The sequence below is a fragment of the Propithecus coquereli genome, unplaced genomic scaffold, assembly GCF_000956105.1.
Source record: "Propithecus coquereli isolate 6110/MARCELLA unplaced genomic scaffold, Pcoq_1.0 Scaffold131, whole genome shotgun sequence".
NCBI lineage: Eukaryota > Metazoa > Chordata > Mammalia > Primates > Indriidae > Propithecus > Propithecus coquereli.
Genome location: NW_012137303.1, coordinates 1,555,561 through 1,580,382, shown reverse-complemented (window position 1 = coordinate 1,580,382; position 24,822 = coordinate 1,555,561). Strand labels below are relative to the sequence as shown.

General features: G+C 38.6%; 3 protein-coding genes across 3 annotated transcripts in view; 1 reads left to right on the top strand and 2 right to left on the bottom strand.

The window, feature by feature from the left end:
* The window catches only part of LOC105805634, a 153,690-nt gene that overhangs the window by 20,464 nt on the left and 108,404 nt on the right, over positions 1-24,822 (bottom strand). The window contains exon 3 of the mRNA XM_012638562.1: positions 22,680-22,693. Coding sequence (XP_012494016.1) covers positions 22,680-22,693 — 14 coding nt within the window. The remainder of the gene's footprint in view (positions 1-22,679; positions 22,694-24,822) is intronic.
* On the top strand, positions 139-552 carry LOC105805701 (histone H3.1). Its single transcript, XM_012638635.1, has one exon. It carries the CDS (start codon positions 142-144, stop codon positions 550-552), a length of 411 nt encoding a protein of 136 aa, XP_012494089.1. The 5' UTR covers positions 139-141.
* Positions 6,851-8,778, bottom strand: LOC105805672 (histone H1.2). Its single transcript, XM_012638602.1, has 2 exons — positions 7,992-8,778; positions 6,851-7,062 (listed from the first exon to the last, which is right to left on the bottom strand). Exon 1 carries the CDS (start codon positions 8,756-8,758, stop codon positions 8,117-8,119), a length of 642 nt encoding a protein of 213 aa, XP_012494056.1. The 5' UTR covers positions 8,759-8,778; the 3' UTR covers positions 6,851-7,062; positions 7,992-8,116.

Sequence of the window (24,822 nt, the reverse complement as noted above, 5' to 3'; positions counted from 1 at the left end):
ACTGGTCACTCTTCAGCCAATGATTGTATCGGGCGGGACTTTTGAAATATCAAAAGGCCAATCAGAATGCTTCTAACTCTATTTAAAGGCAACCTAAGCTCAGTTTAGAACAGACGTTTGGCGTGTTTTCAGTCACTCCAAATGGCTCGTACTAAGCAGACTGCTCGCAAGTCCACCGGGGGTAAGGCGCCGCGTAAGCAGCTTGCCACTAAGGCGGCCCGCAAGAGCGCCCCGGCCACCGGCGGCGTGAAGAAGCCCCACCGCTATCGCCCGGGCACCGTGGCCTTGCGCGAGATCCGTCGCTACCAGAAATCGACTGAACTGCTGATTCGAAAGCTGCCTTTCCAGCGCCTGGTGCGGGAGATCGCGCAGGACTTCAAGACCGACCTGCGTTTCCAGAGTTCGGCGGTGATGGCGCTGCAAGAGGCTTGTGAAGCCTACCTGGTGGGCCTGTTCGAGGACACCAACCTGTGCGCTATCCACGCCAAGAGAGTGACCATCATGCCCAAAGACATCCAGCTCGCGCGCCGCATTCGTGGGGAAAGGGCATAAATCAAGCCTGTTTTCTCCTACTTGAAAAGAAAAGGCTCTTTTCAGAGCCACCCACAATTTCACTGAAAGTAGTTGTAAGCAATTTTCCCAATTACTAAGACAAAATGCAATCAAGTTTCATTTGTTATACGTTGAAAAAAGTAATTGGTCAGTGTGCTTTATGCTTGTGCACTACACTTACAGGCGCTTTGCATTGGGAGCGATCCCTATCTAGGCCTTCTGGGTTCTGGAGAAGAGCAGGAAATGGAGGCCAAAGAAAGCTAATTAATTAAGGAAATTTTCCCCTTGACTTTTGCAAACCTTTTTCTCTTTAATTTACAAACACTTTTTTTCCTGTTTTTCATTTGAATTGGGTCAAACAGCCTTTATACAGGTATAAAAAAGCCATATACATCACAAAATTCAGAAAAATTAGCATATTTTATTAGCTCTCAAACACTATAGTATGTATTTTTTTATGTTTTTGACCGAATACTCTGATGCCATCTTCAGGTGAAAATTATTTTGTAATATTTTATAGATAGTGGAAGGAGAATTAGGTCTTTACTTCAGGGTGGTTGATGATAATTTGTTGTATTTTCTTGGTAATTTAGAAGAGTTTCAGCTTTAAAACATTGGTAATGTCAAGTTTTTAGGATTGTTTTCAAATTTGAAAAATCCTCTGTCAAGCTTTTTTTTCTTCACATGAGTCATAAAATGTGTAAGAATTCTTCCCAGACTAGCTTCTGGCTCTATACATTTCTACTCTACTATGTACCCACCCTCAGTGCTGGGTAGGTATTATGAATATTTGGATGTCATGACATGTTTTCTAGCCCAGCATCTTGCCAGGAGTCTAGCTGAGTTGTCCCAGTGTGCTTTAGGAATATTCTTTGAAGCAATCTTACGTCAGATTGCCTAGCAACAAAAGAACCATATTTGAGCACCTATGCAAATCACATTATATAATTTATTAATCCTGTATTAAATGCCTCTTCAAATTTTCTCTTATCTGAATCCCAACATTTTCATCATCGTTCTAACATAATCAGACAATGGTTATTTGTAAAGGAGAAGATCAAGTAGAAATAAAATAACAGTATTAACCATTTGTTTAAAGTATCTTAACACGGCAAATTGAAAAAAAAAAAAAAATGAGACAACATGAATACATTTGTAGAATCCCTCCCAGGGTGTTGGAAAAGGACTTGACACTTGAGTTTCGTTAGCTTCAGGATAAATCTATCTTTGAGCACTGGCTATGCTTTTCCAGATTATATACAGGATGCCTTCCCCGGCATCCTGCCACTGTGTTCAAACACACGACCCTAGGAGTGAGAATCACTGGTCTGAGATGACTCCCAGGCATCTGAGACAGAACACTGCTTTGTATGATGTTTTGGATGAAGGTGCTGTTCTCAGAGATACCAAGAGAAGAAAGCTTAGTGGGGAGGATATAAAGTCAACTTTAAGCACTTTGAGAACATTTTCAGTACCAAGGTGAATTTCCCGGGACAACTTTGCAAGGTTTTATAGCTCCTGTACTCAATATCACCTTCTTTTAGAGGGTCTTCATGGAAGGAAGGAACAATAAAACAATGGATTCACTAGAGGAGTCAGCCTAATTAGCTATCATTGATAGCGTTCCATGGATCAAGTAGCATGTGAAGTGATTGGTCTCTAAGTCTCCATTTTATAGAGTACAAACTTCAGCCAAAGGAATGTCAGTAAATTGGCCAAATTCATACTACTAGCAAATAATAATGCCAGGCTGGCAGTCTCATACCAAATCCACACTCTTAGTATCTTCCGATCAATAAGATTACCCAAAAATGGGCTGTCAGATATAATTTCTTCCTCAAAGATAACTCTATTTCAGAAATTGAGCTGCCTTAGGTGGTTAGGAGGGGCTTGCATAGCCTGGCCTGGGCTAAGTTCTGTTAGACTCCTCTGGTTAGGGACCTGTGTGAGGTAAAGCGGGTAGGATGAGCCAATAAAACATCAAGTCTTAGGAATGCTCTCTGGCCTTCAGGATTAGGTCAGAAAAATTGTTTCCTTGGAAATATCTGGATTCTGCTCCAAAGCAGGTATTTGCTTGGGTGTCTTCCCACAGTATAAGAGCTGTACTTCTCAAAACGGTAGCCACTAGCCATAAGTGGCTATTAAGCACTTGAAATGTGGCCAGTCCAAATTAAGATGTGCTTTAAGTGTAAAATACAAACTGGATTTCAAAGACTTAGTACCTAAATAAATAAATAAATAAAATAAAAACTCGGTATTTTATATTACTTATTGAAACAATATCTGCTTATGCTGGGTTAAAAATATTAAAATAGATTTAACTTGTTTTTTTTTACTTTTTTTTTAATGTGGCCACTAGAAACTTTGAAATTACATATATGGTTCTTATATTGGCAAGGGACAGCACTAGTATGTGGAGGATAATTATATTGACTCACAGATTAGAAACTACCTACCTACATCCTTAATGTCACCAAGGCTTGGTTCTTCATCTCTAAAATGGGAATAATAATGACACCTATCTCAAAGTGTGGTGACAAAAATGTGTTTGGAAGTAAATACAGAGTAATTAGGAACAGTGCTTGGTATGTTGTAAATAAGTGCTCAAGAAATGCTAGCTCTCAAAGCTGTTGTTGCCATTGTGCCCTAAATCCTTGTTCCCTTCAGAAATCCTCTACTGATGTAATCCTGTTTCGCACTGGGCCTGTTAAACTCTGGCATGGATTTTAACCACAAAGCCACCTTTCACATTTCCCGCAGGCTTACATAGCCAACATACCTAGAGCTTTGCCTAGGGGGCTAATAGGATATTTAATTTTTTAGCCATGAGATCAGAGCACTGTATATGAAAGTATTGAATAATATATTACAAGAAGGATTTGATTTCTGTGTTACACTTCTATCATACATGAACAAATTCATGAATTTTCATGGTTGAATTATCAGTCAGCTCTTTATGTAATATTCACTGACATTTTTGGCTAATCAGCAGTGTTTGGGGAAGTATTTGAATATAGTATTGCTGTTTGTTAATATGATTTTATAAAACTAAATGAAAATTTGAAATGATAATATTAATAATGTCAAATAAAATATAGGTTTTGAAGAGAATCATGTGATCCCAAAATATGTCACTTCAACATAAGAATTATTTTCAGCTGAAGGCAATTGAGACTCAACAGATGTAGGAAAAGTTCTCTTTCCCTTACTCAACTAAAAGTAGGGCACACATTTCACTTTTTGAAGGTGGCATAAATTTCCCTTGTGAAAGCGACCTTGTCTCCTATGCCAGGAAAAAGGGAGCAATTCTTATCACTAGAGATAGTGAGTTGGCATTGAGATGAGTGTACAAAAACAAACCTTACTAAAATAATTCTTATCTTCCATTAGATTTGCCTGTATATTTCCAGTCACTTCCCTACAATTTATCATCCTGTGAAGCCCAAACCACCTTTCCCTTGCTACAATGGTATATAAATAAGTCTCACAGTCTAAGTTCTTTTTTAAGGATTTACTTTTTCCTTCTGTGAGCTCTGTGCTTGTTATAAAACTGTGTGCTTTTTTTCTCCTATTAATCTGTCCTTTGTCATTTAAATTTACAAGCCTCCAGTTACTAAACCTCTTTAAGAGGTTAGAGAAAAAATTTTTCCACTTGACAGTTTCATAAACTAAATAAAATTAAGACAAGATTTTTTTTTTTTTGTCTTAAAGTAGACAATTTTTAGATTCAAATGAGTGGCTCATTAGACCTAAGCCTGTCAACTGTGTGAACAACTGTGATGGAATGAAACAAAACTAAAGGATGTGTACAAAACTGAGGAAACATATTGAAGACTGAATCTAAAGGCTAGGTAATAGTGGAAATTTTTACAGTTTTTAACCCTGTTAATTTGAAGAATATGTTTCATTTGAAAGTAAAGGACATCTATCATTTATGGAAATATGTTTACAGGAGACATTCAATCTCAGGATTAATGGTAAATATATAAGTCCAATGAATTGAGACCCCAAAGGCTTTGAAGGAAAATTAGAAACTCAACTGTCTTCCCTTGGGTTGATTCCTCTCCTGCCTAACTCTTGGAGTTGATGTGAAAATCAAGTAAATGGGTAGACCTGAAAGTATTTGAGGGAGAAAGGAACAAAGAAGTTCACGGTATCATTACTTTAAGCACTAATTGTGATTATATTTGGAGTGTCTTAATTAGGTCTCCAAGTTGCTGCAACTAGACCCAACCTGAGCTAAGGGAGGTAACCCCCATGCCAGGATTTCAGATGGCTCTAAGAACCAAGAACTCAGGAGATGTCAGGAACCCAGGTAGAGCAGCTCTATACATCTCTCATCGCTGCTTTTCTCTGTACTTTACCTTCATTCTACTTCTTTTGCATATCAGATCTTTTGGCTTCTTCTATTTAGTGTCTAAAAAGGCAACGCCACCCCCTGACATCAGGTCACTTCAGCTTACATAACTCAATTCTAGTTTCTAGAAAATTTTTGATTGGCTCAAATTGGCCCAATGACCTCTGGACCAATCTACCATTGCTTAAAGCCAGACACCCTTTATCCTCAAAATTCTAGTACACAAAACACAGTGCCTATTAGGAAACACTAGCATTCAAGCTTTGAACCAAAAAAAAAAATGAGGTCAGCATCGAGACCAAAGGTCATTTTAGAGTTGCATTGTCCCTATCATCTCCATGAGCTGCATATGGTTAACAGTACTTGAAATGGGCTACTATAAACTGAGATGTACTATAAGTATAAAATACAGATGAGATTGCAAGGACTTAGTATGAGAAACAAAAAGGAATGTAGAATATTTCCTAAATATTGTTACATTGATTTTATGTTGAATGATAATATTTTGGATATCAGATTAAATAAAGCATATTAAAATTGATTTCACCTGTTTCTTTTTTCCTTATTTGTGTGGCTTCTAGGTTTAAAATTACATATGCAGCTTGCATTTGTGCTCCCCTTATATGGCTAAGGACAGTGCTATTTTACAATTTGTTAATTCACTCATGTATAGATCTTCCATAACTGAGTAGCTTTAATGTGCACTTTATGAGATGCTGGCCCTCAAGGAATCTAAAATCTATAGGTTGTCATTTCCAACAGCAACAAAAAAGATAAAATATCTGGGAATAAAGGTAAGAAGAAATGCTAAGATACATTTGGAAGAAAATTAAAACACTCTCGTTAGATAACAGAAGAATTGAAGAAATGAAAAAACAAAAATTCCTGAATAAGAAAACTGAGTATCTTCCCAAGTTAATTTATAAATTTAACACAATCCCAATAAAACTACCAATTGTGTGCCGAGGGCTTGTTTGTTTTATGTGTGATGTGTAGTGGAGGAGTAGGAGGGGGGAACGTCTTAAAGTACATATGGAAAAATAAAATAAAAAATAGAATAAACAGGACAATTCTGAAAAATGGAGTAGTGGAGGGAATTAGCTCTATCAGCAATTAAAGTCATGTTATAACATCTCAGTTCATTAAACATTCATTTAAATTAGTTCCTCCTTATTTTGCGGTGGCTACGTTCCAAGAACCCCAGTGAATGCGTGAAACCACAGATAGTACCAAACCCTATATTCACTATGTTTTTCTATACATAAATACCTATGACAACATTTAATTTACATAATAAATAAGGCACAGTAAGAGGTTAACAGCAATAACTGATAATAAAATAGAACAATTATAACCATATATTGTAATAAAAGTTGTGAATCTGATCTGTCTCTCAAAATTTATTGTACTGTACTCACCCTTCTTGTGAGATGATACAGTGCCTACATGATGAGATAAAGTGCAGTGAATGGGGTAGGCATTGTGAAGTAGCATTAGGCTATTGCTGACTAAAGTACTAAATATTTAGTTAGTTACTATTTGAATACCTGCTATGTGTCAGGTATTCTCAGCACTGTGACAGAATATTTAAAACAGGATGATCCTACCTTAGGAATGGCCAGAAAGACCAAAGAAACAAAATAAAAGCCTGATTTTGTCCACCTGTCCATGGAATTTAGCCTATGATAAAAGTGGGATCCAAACTGGGGAGGGAAAAGTCTTGGGTGGAAAAATGGGTCCATACATTAAACTTTACACTAAAATACAGAGAAACTTGTTTATTTAATGTTAATGTAAAATTAACAACACAAAACGACTTAAAGAAACCATGGGTGTATTTCCTTTCCTTCTTCACTGCCCCCTTGCCTCTGCTTGCCTCCCTTCCCCTCTCTCCCTTATTTTTCTTCTTTCCTGAGGATGAAATCCGTGGCCAGTACCACTAATGGGGGAATTTGCTCACACTATATTCATCGTTGTGAAAATGATGGAATAACTGAGCTGCAGGTCTCCAGAAATCCCTGTCCCTGTAATTTGGGTCTCATCAAAATCTATGTGCACCAGAAGAAAAACAAACAAAACAAAACAAAGAAATGGGATGCTGAACTTTCTGTATCCAGAAGAAACACCGTGGATGTGAAAGAATCCAGGGAACGCTGTTAATGAAAATTAAAGGCCTTTATTAGAAACATGCTTTCCAACCATATACACACTTTCAATAGTTAATAGAACCAATACTTTGTTCTCCGCGTAGAAACATGTGGACTGTACAAAAATGCGTTTAAAGCAGCTTCGACTTTTAATGTTGATGTCTGTCCAATGTGAGCATCAGTAACCGGGAGGACAAAATGACTGGCTAAAACTTGTGTTTTTAATGCGCTCAAATCCATCGCTTCTTTTTGGAGAGCTGCACGATACGAGCAACAAAGATCCTAGTCCACCCATTGCCCTGGGTTGGTGCCCCGGCTGTAGCTGCTTTTTAAATGCGTTCGTTTCCGCAGTATCGGAAATTAATGGCAGAGGAATGCAGGACAAAGGCACCTGAACCCACTTTGTCCCAGGGTTGCATGTTACCAACGCCCCCAGAATTCAGCAATTTGATTTACGATAACATAGCAAGTGTCCCAATACCAGATCCATTTCTTTAGGGAGAAAAAGACAAAACTTTAAACTCCATTGAAACAAAACATGCAGGATAATAAACTACGCCGGCCATCACGCAATCAAATACAAAGCGAAAACTATGGGCTGGAGGAGTGGGCCAACCCGAGAGCAGGGCGGGACTTTTGAATTACTTCTTAGTCCAATCGGGCACCCCTTAGGGCTAAAAGACTGACTCTTGTTTTGCAGGGTTTTTTTCTTTTTGCCGTTCCCAAGCTTGGGGCGGGGCTGGCGGCTATCCCAAGTACATCAGCCAGTGAAAGACGTCTCAGAACAGCTGACCAGAATGCTAACAGTGCGGAGTGGCCAGAACAAGCGAGCTCCCCTCGAGGGATGGGAGGGGTAAAGTCTACGGGTTCTAACCTAACTGCCGCCACTTTCTCCCACCACCGTGACAGTTTGTTAGCAGTAATCTTTACGGTACCTTTATGGTGCCTTAGAGTAAGGAGCTACAGGAAGATAACCAAGCAGGCAGATAGATGTTAAGCTCTTTTTGAGGTCAGTGGTGGCTCTGAAAAGAGCCTTTTGGGTTTTAGAAGATGTTCAGATCTACTTCTTCTTGGGTGCTGCCTTCTTGGGCTTGACAATCTTGGGCTTGGCGGCCTTGGGCTTCACGGCCTTAGCTGCGCTCTTGGCGGTCTTCTTGGGCTTGGCAACCTTAGCCTTCTTTGGACTCTTTGCTACTTTCTTGGTCACAGCAGCCGCGGCTGGCTTTTTCGCCTTCTTCGGGGTCTTCTTGGCGCTCTTTTTTGGAGTGGCGGCGCCAGTCGTCTTCTTGGGCTTTTTGGCTGCTCCTGCGGGCTTCTTGGGTTTGGCTCCACCTGCCTTCTTGACCTTAGGTTTAGCTTCCCCGGAGGCTGCCTTCTTGTTGAGCTTGAAGGAGCCAGAAGCGCCAGTGCCCTTGGTCTGCACCAAGGTGCCCTTGCTCACCAGGCTCTTCAGACCAAGCTTGATGCGACTGTTGTTCTTCTCCACATCGTAGCCGGCAGCTGCCAGCGCCTTCTTCAGTGCAGCCAAAGACACCCCGCTGCGCTCCTTGGAAGCAGCTACAGCCTTAGTGATAAGCTCTGACACTGGGGGGCCAGACGCCTTACGGCGCGCCCCCGCAGACTTTTTGGCTGCCTTTTTCTTCACCGGGGTCTTCTCCGCTGGGGGCGCGGCGACGGGAACGGCAGGAGCAGTCTCCGACATATTGAAGATGAACAACTAGGGCACAAGTGGCAAAACGCCGATGAAGCAGCGCTTGGGCAGGGCCGCCGTATATATAGAGCGCAGGCGCGCGCTGATTGGTGCGCTGGTCGCCCCCTGGCTGGCAGGCTTTGAGCCGCTGCGCTGCGCTCAAGTTGTGTTTGTTCCACCTCACAAAAGGGAGAAAATATTAAAATGCCCCGCACCAAATCACCTGGGTTTGGTCAGAAAATGATCCGAGAAGCCTCAGGCTTCGTACTCTCCAATTATTTTTTCCACAACCACAAAGACAACGCGTCCAGACGTCCCCAATTCCCCCAACTCCTGAGGAAGTCCAGGACAGTCAGAGACCACTTTCTGTTTTTCTTCTAAATTACCTGTTCGCTCCTTTGCCCCTCAAAGTTCTTTTTCGCAGGGGTGGTTGGGCACATGCTTCCCTTATTTTGGGGCCAAAAACGAAATATTTTCCACTTAAATTTTCACGATAATTCTGTTTCTTCGCAAGGGAAGTAACACAGGTCCTCTGTGAATTCTGCGTACAGACCCACAGGAACTGTGGACTGGGACAAGGATTCCAGAGCCAGTCCAAAGCAGTTAGGGTGGGATGGAGAGAGTTCATAAGCCTTAGGTGGGGGACCCAAGGGAGTGGGGGTGAGAGACTTAAATCTTTGATTTAAAGACATTGAAAATTTTTATCAAGTCTCTCTTTTCATAAATGGGGGCGGGGCATCCTTTTCACTTCTCTAAAGGCGAGAAATTGGGCTGGTTTTAAAAAGCTTTGAGTTCCCCCTCTGAGTTGTGCAAGGCAGGGGGTCTGGCCTTCAAGAATAGAGATAATAAGGGAAGAAGGGAGACCCCTTAAGCCTGCAAAGAACACCCAATAGACTTGGCCGTTAGGGACATTGAGATTATCTGTTTTCAAATAAAACAAGCACTTATTTATTTATTTATTTTTGTATGCTGCAATATAAAGATGAACTTCATTCAGCCCATGAAAATTTTAGGTTACTTTCAGTAAAGTGCCTAACATATGTCACTGTATAAAAGGACAATCTCTAAGTGGGAACTCAAAGGTACAGATGGAAATAAAACAACTGGCTTTAATAAAAGACACTTTTGACATAAGATGGACCATAGAGTTGAAATAGAAAAAAATTTAAATAGCAAAAATTTAAACAGAAAGATAAGTACTAAAACATATAAATTATACCATCTGCTGTTTCTGAGCTTAATATCACCTCTTTTTACCTCCTCTAAAACTATTCTATTATAAATTTGCTTAGCTGCTCTAAGGTTTGCTACTTCATATTTCACCCTTTGGCTCCAAGTAATTGCATTTTTTTTCTTTGAGAGAAAAGTTAAGGTAAACTTTTCTATCATATATTTAGTATGATTACATGTTTATATTTAGGTACAAAGGTAGTATTACAACTCACAGAAAATTCCTGTTCAGATATATGTTTCCAGGAAAATATGTGGTAAAAATGTCAGCCTTAAGATTGTGGTAAAGTCAAAAGAGATTGTACAAATTGAGTTCAATGATGAATGAGAAATAAAGCATCTTTTTGTAGACTAAGGATGACCTCCACCGTTTTATTAAATAACATTTGTTCAACAATTGCAAACAGTGTCTGTTCCTGCTCATGTCCTTTGGGAATTAACAGTCTAATGAGATTAGTGATGGATGAATTAGCAGCCACAGAAAAGCACTTTAGACTGGCTATTCCTCAGAGTGATTTAGGGTATAGGAATTGTTATAAATTATTGAAAGTATACAAACCACTGAAGCATGTTCATTGTACTAATATATTTCAGTAAAAGGAATAAAATAAGAACATGTCACTTGCTCTGATTGTACGGGCAATGAGCCACCTCCTCATCTGAAACTTAGCTAAGCAATTATATCCACCAGGAAAACAGCTGTGGGGTCTTGATTACCTGGCCACTGGACCTCCTTCTACTATAAATTGGTTCCCCGGTTTATACATCATTGACATGTAAATTTGATTGTGGTGATTTGGTTCTTTAATATGACCATTCAGGTCAAATCAATCAAATCACATCTCTTCACATGCAAATCTGAAGTCCAAGTCCAGAACCCAAATCACTAGGACAGCCAGCCACCTAGAATCTTGCCCCCTAACCTCCTGGCAGCATGGAAGAGGCCAGAAGGCAGAGAAACAAGTAACCTGTCCCTAGATCCCTTGTAACTTGTGTTGAGAAAAGTTAAACTTAAAACCAAGGCAAATATATTTCTTCATATCCTTCTAAGCTGTATTAGAGAATTGTCTAAAAAGCCCTCTCATGGATCATCTGATGTTATAAGGCCACACTAGACAATAACATAGAATGCAAATCATATGTAATTTTTAATTGTCTAGTAGTCATATTTGAAAATATAAAAAGAAACAGGTGAAATTAATTTTAATGATATGTTTTATTTAACTTAATGTACCTAAAATATCACTTCAACATGTAATCAATATTTTAAAAAATGAGATTGTTTACATTCTTTGTCTAATTGGTAAATTTTCAAAATATGGTGTGTTTTTTATACTTGTAGAACATTGTGATTCAGACTAGCCACATCCCAAGTGCTCAATAACTACACAATAGCTACCACAATGGACAGCATAGCTCTAACTAAAAATAACTTTGACTTAATATTTACTTTTCATTGGGCCCACATTATGTAAGTTAGATGTTCATTATAGAAGATTAATAAATTAATAAGACTTTTGTCTAGTAGAGATGCAAATAAATTATTTCCAGTAGAAAAAAATAAACCAGTTATGATTGTATTGCCTAACGGGACATTAAGCAATTTTGTATCTGGTTTTTCAGTCTTCTAGCATTTGCTTTCCCTAAATACATATTTTATTCTCATATATCTTCCTTTGACCTAATTTTTCATCCCTCATTAACAGATTAAATCATATTTTGATTGATACACAAGCTCGCTACATACAGTACTTGTATGCCAGTCATATTTTCACTTTTTGCAAATTATACTTTGATACTTGGTTGGTCAGTTTGTCCTAAGCGTTCTGAATTAGAATCTTTAGAAGCCATTCTGAAAATCAGAAGACACAAAATTTTTGACCATCCACCCTAAAGCAACCTGAGATCTGATAAGTATACCATGGAGTCTCAGATTTTGAAATAAGATTGAATAAGCCTGTGAACAACAAAAACGTCTATTAAAATGATCTCCAAGGGAAAGTTCGGATTAAGGATGTGATCTTCCCACTCCAAATTGATGGCCTCAATTGAAGTGGGAAGACAGCCACCAACAAATTGATGAGACAGTTAATAAATATTGCAATGCAATATATGTATCTTGTATTTGTACACGTCATGACTAGTATAGGTTGGCTAATTTTGTTTCATGCTACACTCTTTAGGCTCTGGAAACCCTAGTGGATAAAGTTAAACATGTAGAGCAGAATGTCAAGTCCAAAAGGCATTAACAAAACTGGAAAGAGGGAGTCTCAAACAGCAAGACACACTCAAAGGAGAGTAAGAGCAGTTGTTGGGACAAGTGTAAGGAACAGGGCTCACAACTGAGTTTTCTTTCGCTCCCTCCACCTACCATGCCAGAGATTTATATCAGTGTTTGGAGGGAGCTAAACTAATCGTAATTAACCCTGTATATGCCCCAACTTTGAATGATTTAAACCTGTTTTTTCCTGACTCATCAATGGATGAGGCTAATAACATCCACCCCCATTGGTAGTGCCTGCCTCAAAGAATGTGAAGTGTCAGTGCTGCTGTCCATATGAGACCAAAAATATATAGGGCAGCCGGAGAAAAACTATACAAGAAGGGACTTCAGGAGATTTGCAGCCTAAATAACATTGTAGGCCCTCCAGTCTGTTGCCTCGCTTGAGCCCCACAAATTATGTTTACAAATAATGCAGAGCAACAGTTTTTTGTTCTTTCTTCAATCTTTGTAGGCAAATGGCCAATAATTAGGACATTAAAACATTAAAACTAAGCCTAAATGTTTTCTCGCCTCAAGGACTGAGACCAAAGTTGCTGCATCTTTGTTCCCTGACATACCCTGATAGAAAACATAGTTGCATATGCATTAGTTTAATATATACAGAGAAAATGTTTCAAAAGGAATAATACATTGCAAAACATATTTACCTAACATTGAAAGTGCCATTAGAATCGTATATGTGATGCAGGAAACTAGGTCATTAATAGCCACCTTATTATTCAAGCTTGCTTTCAAATGACTTTAAACTGTCTCAAACAGTCAAATATACCTTCAAAAAATAAGAATTTGTCAATTATGAGAATATATACATTTTTGCACCTTCCCAGCCTAGGCCTATAATGATAAGCAATTATAAAGCACAAGATACAAATATTTATTAGGCAATAGCCTTGATCAGAATAAGTACATAGTCTCATACGATGACTATTTTGGAGGAAACATGGAAATATAAATTTTAATAAGTTTGTTAATACATATTATTTTTTTATTCCTGGTCCTTCACTATGCTGTTCTTTTCACACACTCACTGAGCACTTGTTAAGCACAGGACACCAGAAGAGAAAATAAAAACAAAGATCAACCAGTGTGTTCTCTTGAGAACTTATGCCTGGTAGGAAGGACACAGACAAGCATAGCTATTACACGGTGTGAAAAATGTGATAGGAAAAACACAGCCACTGAGAGAACCAAAGAATAAGAAAATAAAAATATTAATGTGCTGGTTAAACCTCTGCCTTCAAGTACTTACCAATCCAGTTGGGAAAATAAGATATAAGAGCTCAGAACAGTGGTTCTTAAGCTTTCAGATTTCAGGACTTCCTTAGAGTCCTAAAAATTAGCAGACTGTCCAAAAGTCTTTTGTTAATATAGATTGTATCCATATATATTTACCACTTTGGAAAAATGAAGCTGAACATTAAATGATGTAATAATTTAGAATAATAATTATTTATTTATAATCTTTAAAAATATTATAAAATTAATTATATGTATTTATAATTATATAGAATTTATATATGTATATACAAATGTAAGTTTACATGTAACTATTATATATATTTATGTATTTGTATAGTATATGTTTATATGTGTTTTATATATATTTACATATGTAAATGTCAATCCCAAAGTTTCCCATTCCCTAGTTTATTCAAAACCCTGGCAGCTCTGGGCTACTCTGAAACTTGTAAGGCTGCCTGCAGGTGGAGAACACAGCTGAGCTGGTGGTGCAGAGGACTGGAAAAATAGAAGCTTTGGAGCAAGAAAGCTTGATTTTAATCCCAGTTTTTCCACTCATCAGCTAGGTAACTCTGCCAAGATTCTTCTCTGTAAAATGGGAATACCATTCACCTCACACAGGAATATAGTTAGGTTTAAACTATTAATAGAAAATATGCATACAGTTTCTGGGATTGAGGTGAGCATGCAGTACCTCTCATTTGAGCTTTATTTCCATTAGATCTTTTCAGTATGAGACTCTCCTGTTTTTTGAGGATCTGTTTCCATATCAGTGTCCTGGAGACTCATTCTTTGTCCACCACTTAAGCTTGTGAAAACACACAATGGGAAAGGATTATGGTGACACTCACATAATCACTCAATCCCTGCCTCCTGTATCCCAGGTGTGTGCATACTTTTGATAGCAAGCAGGTGTGGCTGTACAATACATAAGGACCATGGTATTCCATCACTCTGCATTTTTTACTACTGAACTCGTCTCAACCTGCTCAAGTCAAATAAAACTTTTGATTGGGACCAAATTCTTACTATGTTTGCTTGCCTAAGTATTTGTAGCTATGTTTCAGTTGATATATGGATTGCTTATACTTTTCATGGTTAACCATAGCACTGATATTTTCCTGAAAATTTTACAAAATAATCCAGGAAAGATATGAGGCAGCTTAATATATTAGTCAACATACTAATTTGACTGCCTTTCAAGCTGGAATGTCTGAGTTGTAATTCAGTTTTGCCATTTACCAGCTGTGTACACTTGGACGAGTTAATTAACCTCTGTATGCCTCCGTTTTCTCATATTTAAAGTGACAATAATAAGACTACCTGTTTCATAGGTTGTTAATGAGGGTTAATGAGTTAATATTTAAATAGTTCTTAGAACAGTCTCTGGAATATTTTAAGTGCAAAAAATATATATATTTGTTGAAGTAATAATTGTTTCAAAATATTGTACACACAATCTTGTGTGTAAATTGGTGATTTTTGCAACTGTTGGTTTAAAAGTGTCAATAATATTGAAGATAATATTTAACTGAACCTTTCCTGTGCACCAGGCATTATATGCACTGTTTTCATTCTGGCTACCAACATCCTATGAGATACCTACCATTGCAGTCATTGTCATTCCACCAAAAAGAAATGGAGATAGAGAATTCAGACTTCTCCAAGACAGCATTGCACACTGATTATAAATCATGTATCCTAAACACACAAAAATTGAAACACCAACTGAACTAAAGTCAAACAAGATAAGGCTTTTGAATTTCTATCTACAAAATGCATAAAATTAAAATATACCCCCAACTGTTAACTACTTACTCATACATTTAGTAAGTTTTAGGGGGAGGCGTTTTCACCCCTGCAAATACATCCTGCATCAATCAACCTCACACCTTATCCCTCAGAATCACAGGCATTTATAATATGTCGTGCTATTTTTCTGGTAGACACCAGATGGCGCTCCAAACTAAGGAAGCTTATTTTTGAAAAGGCTTTTGTTGCTATTTCTCCTGACATCGAGGTAATTTTTAATTTCCCGTTATACAGTTAGTTTTCTGTCTCTTTCGGTGGACAGAAATTATTATCCTTCTTTGACAGATAATAATTCCGAGGCACTGAGAATCCATGAGACTGCAGTGATTTCATGGGTAGGCAAGAACACGGAACAAATTAAGGGCCATGGACTCTTGTCTAAGAGATCTACAAAAATCATATTGGCTGATTCATTCACGCCACAAAGAATTAACCAACACTTTCAATAAGCCCAACACTGTGCTGACTTCAGAGGACAATTAAGTAAATAAGACAGGCTCTACCTTCATGGTGGGGGTTGGGGAACAAGGATTTAGAAAAAGGTACGCAATATTGGCTATGAAAAAGAGGTCAGAGTGGATATGAAAAGGAAGAATAATCAATTTTACCTGGGGGTGGAAGTTAAAAATAGAGTTTTAAAGGGAAACTTTAAAAATATTATACAGTTCTTTTCATTTTTAGAGTAAAATGACCATAGTGAGGAGGATAACAGAAGAAAATACTGCTGCACAAATATTGTAACACTGGAACTGGCTATTTCCTGATAGGGAGCAAAATGATGAAATTCCTGATTAAGGTATATCAATAATGATGGCGATCATGGTAATAACAATAAACTTTTTAATCATTATATGCCAGTCGGGATACAGAGCATCAAGGGGTTTGTGACTTTACAATGTGCCTAGGATCAACCCAATATCTTGACTGTAACCCGCATTGCCTTAAACACACATCACCCAAACAAGACCCTAAAAAAACAGACTGCCCTAAATGGAGGTTGTATAAAAGCCTAACAGAAAAGGCACTCCCACCATTGTTTCTTTGCGAATGCAAAACATAAATTAATGAAATTGAAAACATCCAATTGCTAACAAGCACTTTCAAAGAGTTTTAGGTAGAGAATTAAACATAAAGGTTTTTTTTAAAACTTTCAATTTTTTCAAGACTCTCAGAACTGCTGAAAGATAACAAACAAAAAAATATATTTGCTTCGGCTTTAAGGCTTTCCTGTCCAAAGGCATTTAAACCGTAGAATGTTGCTTGTGCTAGTGGACACAAGATGGCGCTCCAAATTAAAACTGTGGGTAGTCGGACAGCTACCTACCAAGGCTGCCTGGCGAATCATTGACTTTTGAGTTGATGTTGCATTACTTTGTAGATTTCAAAAGTCGTTCACATACAGAGTCTTTTGATGGTTAGAAACGATTATTACCCACAATTGACGATGACAGTATTGGGAAGCCGTGAGACTGGAGTAAGGGCCCAGAGAAGTCAAGATGGGAAAAGAATGGACAGTGATGTTTTATGCCTCCCAGTATAGGGTAGAGATCAAAAGAGGAAATGGTTAATTTTACCAAATAATGGGAGTAGATATAGTTTCAGGGAAAAGCCACTTCAATTTTGTATTAAAAGAGAGTAACAAATTAAGTGTAAGTACTCATAGGGACCAAGAGAAAACTTCCCCTTCACTCTCTGAAGTTTTGCTGAAAATCACTGACAAGAGGAAGATTAATAGGAGAAAAGGCATACAAATTTGTTAAAGTATATATGGCAGCCTTCAGAATGAAGACCCAAGATACAGGAGGAACTGTCCATTTTTGTGCTTAGGTTCAACAAAATATGGATAGCCATGTAGAAATACAATTTGATCTAATGCTAACAGACTGAATGGGGAAACCCAGCAGGGCCTGCCTACATCTTCTTCTTGGCCTCTCTGAGCATGCATTCCTTCCTTCTGGGGATGGGACGGGTCCCTCTCTGGAACGGGGGTCTTATGATTTACCATCAAACAAGGCAGTTCAGAGAATTTCTTTATGGCCAATCTTTACTTAGAAAGGCGAAGGGAAAGTTGAAGTAATATTTTTAGGTTTTGTGGCTGGCTTTGGGGAAAAGGGGTTCTGGTTTCTGTGACCCACCTTGGGAAATAGGAATTCTAGTTTGTATAGCTAGCCTTGAGGAAGAGTGGGACTGAGAGACAAGAGGGTAGGAGAAGGTCAGAGAAAAACTTTAGCTTCTGAGGCCTTCATTTTGGGGTGTTGTTTTCTGAGTCCCAACAAACCCCAGGGACCTAAAGAGACTGCATACTTTTTTCTTTTATTATTATTTTAATTGTGAGATAACCACAATATAGGCAATTTGTAAGAGTACACCAAACGTGGTAGAGAGGAATATCCTCAGATATGCAATGTCATTGATGTTAGTAGTAGTAGTAGTAGTATATGAGGGTATGTAATAACAGTAAAAACTGGCTTAGCCTTGATTATATGCCAGGCACTGCACTGAGGGCTTCATTTATCAATTCTGATTTTTAAATTTAATTCTAAATATCATCATTTGAAATAACTGTTATTATTACCTCTTTACAAATGAGAAAATTTAGATTTAAACCGTTTAAAAAGTTTTACAATATAATTTTGGTTGCCTTGCAGATTGATTATAATTCCTGTGCCTTTAAAACATACGCATACATATATCAGAAATGAGAAAAAACAGGGCGGTTTACAAAAACTCAGTTTATATAAAAGTAAACAATAGCAAACTTTGTTTTCTCATCAATAACGAATAATATATAGCGACAGTTTCCAGTGAAAGATACTAGATGTTGAGGAAATTTTCTTCCTGAAAGTGTCTAGGCCCATGAAAGAGCTGAAGAATAACAACAAAAAGAGTTGTCCCTTGGCCTCAAACTCTCCCCACCTGAACCAGACATTTATGCGTACTACTGTGTGGTGTTAGTTCTAATGAGAGGAACATGGCACTCTAAACCAAAATGTATTGTAGGCAGTATATTCCTAATCTGTCAGATCTATAATTTTTACCTTCTAGTGGTGTCTATACCTGTTAATGTTATTGTTCAGGTCCAGGTCTGTTCTGCCTGCACACTTTAAATCAATCACTGTGAGTCGGATTTTGCAAAAGAGAAAAGATTTAATCACAAGGCCATGATGTACAGAGTGAAGAGGCAGGAGAACAACTCTCAAATCTGCCTCCCTGAAGATAAGGCATAGGGATATTTATGGGTAAGGGAAGTTGGGTGTTTCAAGGTGTGGGGAAAGGTAATTGGCAGTGGGGAAAATGAAGAAACATGTTTATTCTGCCCAAGCGTAGTCAGGATTCATGACATTTCATAGGACACATGCACAGAAAATGGTGTGTTAGCATGGTGTGAGGGCGGAGTTTTCAGCCCTCCAATGTCTAAATGCCATCTCTCAGGCACTTGAGCAGGCCCGGTTGAAGAGTATGTGATCTCAGCTGGTTTGAACTGGACAGGAGCTGGCCCAAGTTCCTGAAAAACAACTGAAGGGACCATTACAATGGTGACTTATGAATGTTATCTGCAAAGTAACCAGTGGCAGTTAAGTTTCAGCATTCAGCAGCACTGTGGCCTACAGCTTGGTGGAAAAGGGGGAAAAATAAATAAATAACAAAAGGTAAGCAACTAAAAGCAAGCAAGGCAGGCAGACCTGATCAAATTAACCTCTTGGTTTCATTAGCAGTTGTAAAAAGTCATGCAAATAGGGTATCATTTGGTGATCAGAAATTATTACTCCCGTTTTATAGATGAGCAGGTTGAGGTTCAGAGAAGCTCCAGTAAGGTCACTGTACAGTAAAGGGTAGGATCTTTAGCATCAGGCACAGGGTGGTACACCACTGTAGTCCCACCTGCTTAGGAGGCTGAGGCAGAAGGATCCCTTGAGCCCAGGAGTTAAAATTCACTGGGAACCCCTATCTTTTTAAAGAGGACCAGGAAGGAAGAAGAAGATGGGAGGAGTGTAATCCTACCACTCTTGGGAGGCTAAGGTGGGAAGATCACTTGAGCTTAGGAGTTCGAGACCAGCATGAGCAAGAGTGAGATCCCCATCTCTACTAAAAATAGAAAAAAAAATTAGCTGGGCAACTACAAATAGAAAAAATTAGCCGGGCATGGTGGCACACACCTGTGGTCCCAGCTGCTCGTCAGGCTGAGACAGGAGGATCACTTGAGACCAGGAGTTTAAGGTTGCTGTGAACTAGGCTGACATCATGACACTCTAGCCTGAGCAACAAAGCGAGATTCTGTCTCAAAAAAGAAAAAAAAAAAACCGAAAAAAAAGAAGGAGGAGGAGGAGGAGAACAAGCAGATCTTTGAACTCATAGGTGATAGATATTTGCATTAAAAGAGAAGTTGTCAAGGGGACTACAAACTCATGAACATTTATATCTTCACCTGTTCCGTCATTGGCTTTGGTTGTAAATACAATACAACTCCACAGCATTTCTATTTGGCTATTCACTCTATCAGGGAATATCTTCTCAACCTGATTGTAAACTCCTTGATAGTGTTGGGCCTCAGAAAACAATACTCCAAAATGAAAGTCTCAGAAACAAAAATTTTTTTCTGACCTTCTCCTACCCTCCTCTCTCTCAGTCCTAAGGCTATCCATAGAAACCAGAATCCCTTTTCCCAAAGAAGGATCATGGAAACCAGAGCTCCTTTTTCTTGAAGCCAGCCATAAAACCTAAAAATACTACCCTAGCTTTCCCTCTCCCTTTCTGCGTCAAAATGGACAATAAAGAAATTATCTGACCTACCTTATTTGACTGCAGGTCATAAGACCCCAATTCTAGAGAGGGTCCTGCCCCATACGCAGAAGGAAGGAATGCTGCTCAGATAGGCCAAGAAGAACCTAAACAGACAGGCCTCGCTGGATTTCCCTACTCAGTCTGTTAGCATTAGATTATACCCTTTTTGTCCAATCATATTTTTACACACCTGTCCATACTTTGTTGAACCTGAGCATAAAAATGGACAATTTCCCCTGTACCTTTGGTTCTTCCTTTTGAAGGCTCTCATGTGTACACATTAGATAAATCTTTATGCCTTTTCTCCAACTAATCTACTTTTTGTGAGTTGATTTTTCATTGAAACTTCTGAGGCTAAAATGAAACTTTTCCTGTGGACCCTACAGTTTGGCATCACAAACAGGATCACCAAAGCCACTCTGCTCTTCTGGAAGCCACGGTGAAAGGAATCCAGGACCTGATAAGGTGGCAAAAGAGTAGAAATTGTTTAGCATCCAGGCTCCCTCCCTCTATCTCTGTGCAATCCAGTTGAGCACATGGTAAAAATCATTGTTTCCTCTGCAAAATTTTGATTAATGGGAGAAAAGGATTTGTGTGTGAATAGTCTTGGTGTAGTGACTCTGGTGTCCTTTTTGGCACTTTGTGGCATGAATATTCATATTATTTGATGTGTTTCCTCCTAAAAATAGTCTTTTCTTTTGTCTTTAACTTTCTGTGTTGTTCTGTCATAAAGAGGGCTACTGGTTGAGATTCCCTCTTGTCTTGCTTTAGGTCCTTGAGAATTTTACTTGTGACCAGGTGGGTGCATTCTCTTGATCTTCACCATAGAGAGGGCATGTCTTTTGGGTCATGTCAGGTGGCCAATCTGAAAACAGCCAGGAACCCAAGACTTTTTGTTCCAAATGTATCAAGCTCTCAGGAGAGTTTGTCTATCTTAGCCAGCCTACTTCTGGGAGTGTGGGAGGATCTTTGGGATTGCTTCTTCTCTAAAGAGGCTGTTGAATTGAGTCACCATTGGAAATTCTAATTGTTGATGGCCAGAAGGTGGATCTTTTAAATTGGACTCCTAAATTTAAAAAAAAAAAGAAAGAAAGAAAGAAAAGAAAAAAGGGGGACAAAGAAAAGATTCTAGAGATCTCTTTTCTAAATAATTGATGGGAAGATCAAATTAAAAGACAGACACACAATAGTGTCATAATTAGCCATAGATATTCTCTTTACTAAATTAAAGAGCAAAAATCTGACACAAAACAAAGTTAAAATCTTTTGTACACTCAAACTGTCCACTTTAGATGGCCCATGGGATCAATAGCAAGAGCCACTCCACCTTGTGACCTAATAGCTGGAATTTTTCACTTTCACCGCCAGGCCCTGGGTTTGATTCCTAGTCAGGGAACCAGTCCCTCTTGGTTTGGTATTTGTGTGACTTTTGGCTTTTTGAGGTACCATCCTTTTCTCTTCCATGGACAGCTTTTGATTTCTTGTTTTCTTCCATCTGTGGGGGACACACAAGACTTTTGAGCCTTTGTATGTTGCTGGTCAGCTGAGAAGCTGAAACCCTAGAAAATATGGTCAGACAGAAAGGTAAGTTGTGCCCCATTTGTGGCTAGGGAAAAGTTATCTTTCTTTGAGCTGTCTTCGAGTGGTTCTAGCTATTGTGAGGACTGCCTTGCACCTCTTCAGAGATACCTTGTACATCCTTGATTAAGTCATAACCCTGGTTTATAAAATTTATATCTTAGCTATAGCTCTATCTACTGGAAAAAATATACATGGATATGTCAATGGAGTTTTATCCCTGGAAGGTGGGATTGCAGGTGCTTTTTATGTTCTTTTTGCTTGTCCAGTTTCAATTTTTCTCCCATAGATAGGTACTCAGTTTGTAAATTAATTGCTATAATTAGAAGTATGCACAAAATCCATAGCAAACAGATAAATGATGTATTTTATAATACCGGTTGGAAGTTTTGGTGAGATGTAGTTTGAGCTGCAGCTGCAAGGGTAAGAACTGAAAGGCATGGAACTCATGGAAGGGAATGGAAGTTGATTTATTAGATTCTAGCCTTGCTCTGTCCCGCCCTTAATACTCCACAGATAAAACGAGAAACCTAAAGAACAGTGGTGTTCAAGCTTTATTGTGCATCAGATAACCTGGAGCCTATCTATAGGTAGGCTCCACTCTTACTGGTTGTACCTCAGTAGGTTTGAGATCGGGCCTGGGAATTTGTATTTGTAACATGTCCGGAGCAATGCTAATGCTCCTGGTCTGGGGAACACAATTTGAGATTTCTTCCTTTAAAGGATTCAATTCCCAGCCTTTTCCAGGTTTCTAACACTTCACGGGTTAGCATAAGCCCACAGCAGGTAAGCGCCCAGACTCAATGTGTCTACAGGACAACAGAAGTTGTAATGCCTGGCCTAGGTGCTCCACCGAACTCAGAGCATCACTTTGGGAAAATTTAATCTGCATCATGACCACTGCTGCTTGTCCTCTTATCTTTTCTGGCCCCCTACAAAGCAAAGCTCTTTCGGAGTATGAAGCGGAGCAGATGAGTTGCCAGCTGGAATCCCTTGCCCTCTTCCCACCCTGTCCGGACACCCTACTCCACTACGACCTCATCTTAACCAGTTATATCTTCAATGACCTTATGCCAAATACGGTCATATTCATAGGTACTGAGGGTTGGGACAATATATCTTTTTGGGAGACACAATCCATCTCACAAATGAGTGGAAAAGGATGATTAACAAGTGGAATGTGGGGACATAGTGTTTTGCATCAACATATTGCCCACCCAATGTCTTTCTTCAACACATATCCGTTACCCTATTCTGTGTTAGGTTTATAAGGGAAACTAGCTCTTCAACCACTTTTTTGAGGTGTGGATAAAATTTCCTTACTTCTGTTTCACAGATGGGGTGATCCAGCTCAGTTCCTGACCTATGAATATAGCCTGTGCCAGTTCCCTTCATGCATGGGCCTGTAAACTGACCTCCTCTCCAAGTGTACATGGAAACTTGAGCCCCAGCTAATATGGCCTAATTCTGATTCTGACATCTTAAGGAGTCATTTGGTGTCATGTCCAGTGTACCACCCTTTGTGAATGTTGAATTCCAGTATCTCTGTGTGCTTGGAGCAGAAAGTGGGGCCAGGGTCAAGTGATTCAAAATTGGGTCAAAGGTTTCTTCCTCATCAGCTCCGTCTACTCTTTAGACCTGGAATTGTAACTTTTTACTTGCTTTAGACCATTTGCCCTCAGGTTCCCACTAAACTGTCTATGGTTGAAATCTAGGGTCTCTTAATGTCCAAATACAATGAGCAAATTTCAGATTGCATCTGACTTCATTTCTCTGCAGCTTTTGGTACCTGTAACTACTCTACGGCTTTCAGAATATGGTTGATCATTTCTTTTTTGTTTATATGTCAACTGTTTATCCTTCTCTTGCCCGTCAAATGCTGACGTGGACAAGAGTTCTGATTTTGGCTATTTTCTTTTATCATATTAAAAAAGAAATCCAAAAAGCTAAAATGCATTTGTTTCATATAAAAATCTAAAAACATACACAAAAATAGAATAGATATTGATAAGTACATCATAAAATTCATAAGGAAATTCAACATACCCAGTATATCCAATAAAATCTTGAAAAAATAGAACAAACTTGAAGGAATCACACTTCTTGATTTCAGCTTACTATAAAGCTACAGTAATCAGGACAGTGTAGTCCTGGCATAAAGACAGAAATACAGATCAATGGAATAAAATTGAGAGTCCAGACATAAATCCTTACATTTATGGTTAAAAGAGTGCCAAAATAATTCAATAAAGAAAGAATAGTCTTCTCAAAAATGGTTGTGTGACAACTGAATAATCACATGAAAAAGAATAAAGTTGGGCCCCTACTTCACACAATATTTTAGTCAGAAGCTGGAGAACCAGGTAAGCCAGTGGTGTAATTCAGTCCAAGTCCAAAGGCCTGAGAAAGAGGTGAAGGAGTCTGCTGGTGTTAAGTCCTGGAGCCCAAAGGTCTAAGAACCAGGAATTCCAATGGCTAAAGGCATCAGAAGATAGATGTCCCAGCTCAGGACGAGAGAGTAAATTTGCCCTTCCTCTGCCTTTTTGCTCTGTCTAGGGCCCTCATAGGACTGGATGATGCCTCCCCACATTTGGTGAGGATGATCTTCTTTACTCAGTCTACTGATTCAACTTCTAATCTCTTTTGGAAACACCATCACAGACACACCCAGAAATAATATTTTACCAGCTGTCTGGGCATCTGTTAGCCCAGTCAAGTTGACATATAAAGTTAACCATCATATATATACAAAAAATTAACTTGAAGTGGATCAAAGACCTATATGTAAAAACTAAAACTATAAAACTCTTAGAAGAAATCATAGGTGTAAATCTTTGTGATCTTGGATTTGGCCTTTTAGATATGGCACCAAAACCATAAGTAACCAAAGAAAAAAATAGGTAAATTGGATTTCATTAAAATTAAAAATATCTATGCTTCAAAGGACACCATTGAAAAAGTAAAAATAGAACCCATTAAATTGAAGGAAATATTTCCATATCACATCTCAGATATGAGACTTATATCTAGAAAACATAAAGAACACATGCAACTCAACAATAAAAGACAAAATCCAAAATTAAAAAAAATGGGCAAAGGATTTGAATGGCCATTTCTCTGAAGAAGATTTACAGATGACCAATAAGCAGGT

Coding starts and splice junctions, on each gene's coding strand:
- LOC105805701 (XM_012638635.1), top strand. CDS start 142: ATGGCTCGTACTAAGCAGACTGCTCGCAAGTCCACCGGGGGTAAGGCG.
- LOC105805672 (XM_012638602.1), bottom strand. CDS start 8,758: ATGTCGGAGACTGCTCCTGCCGTTCCCGTCGCCGCGCCCCCAGCGGAG.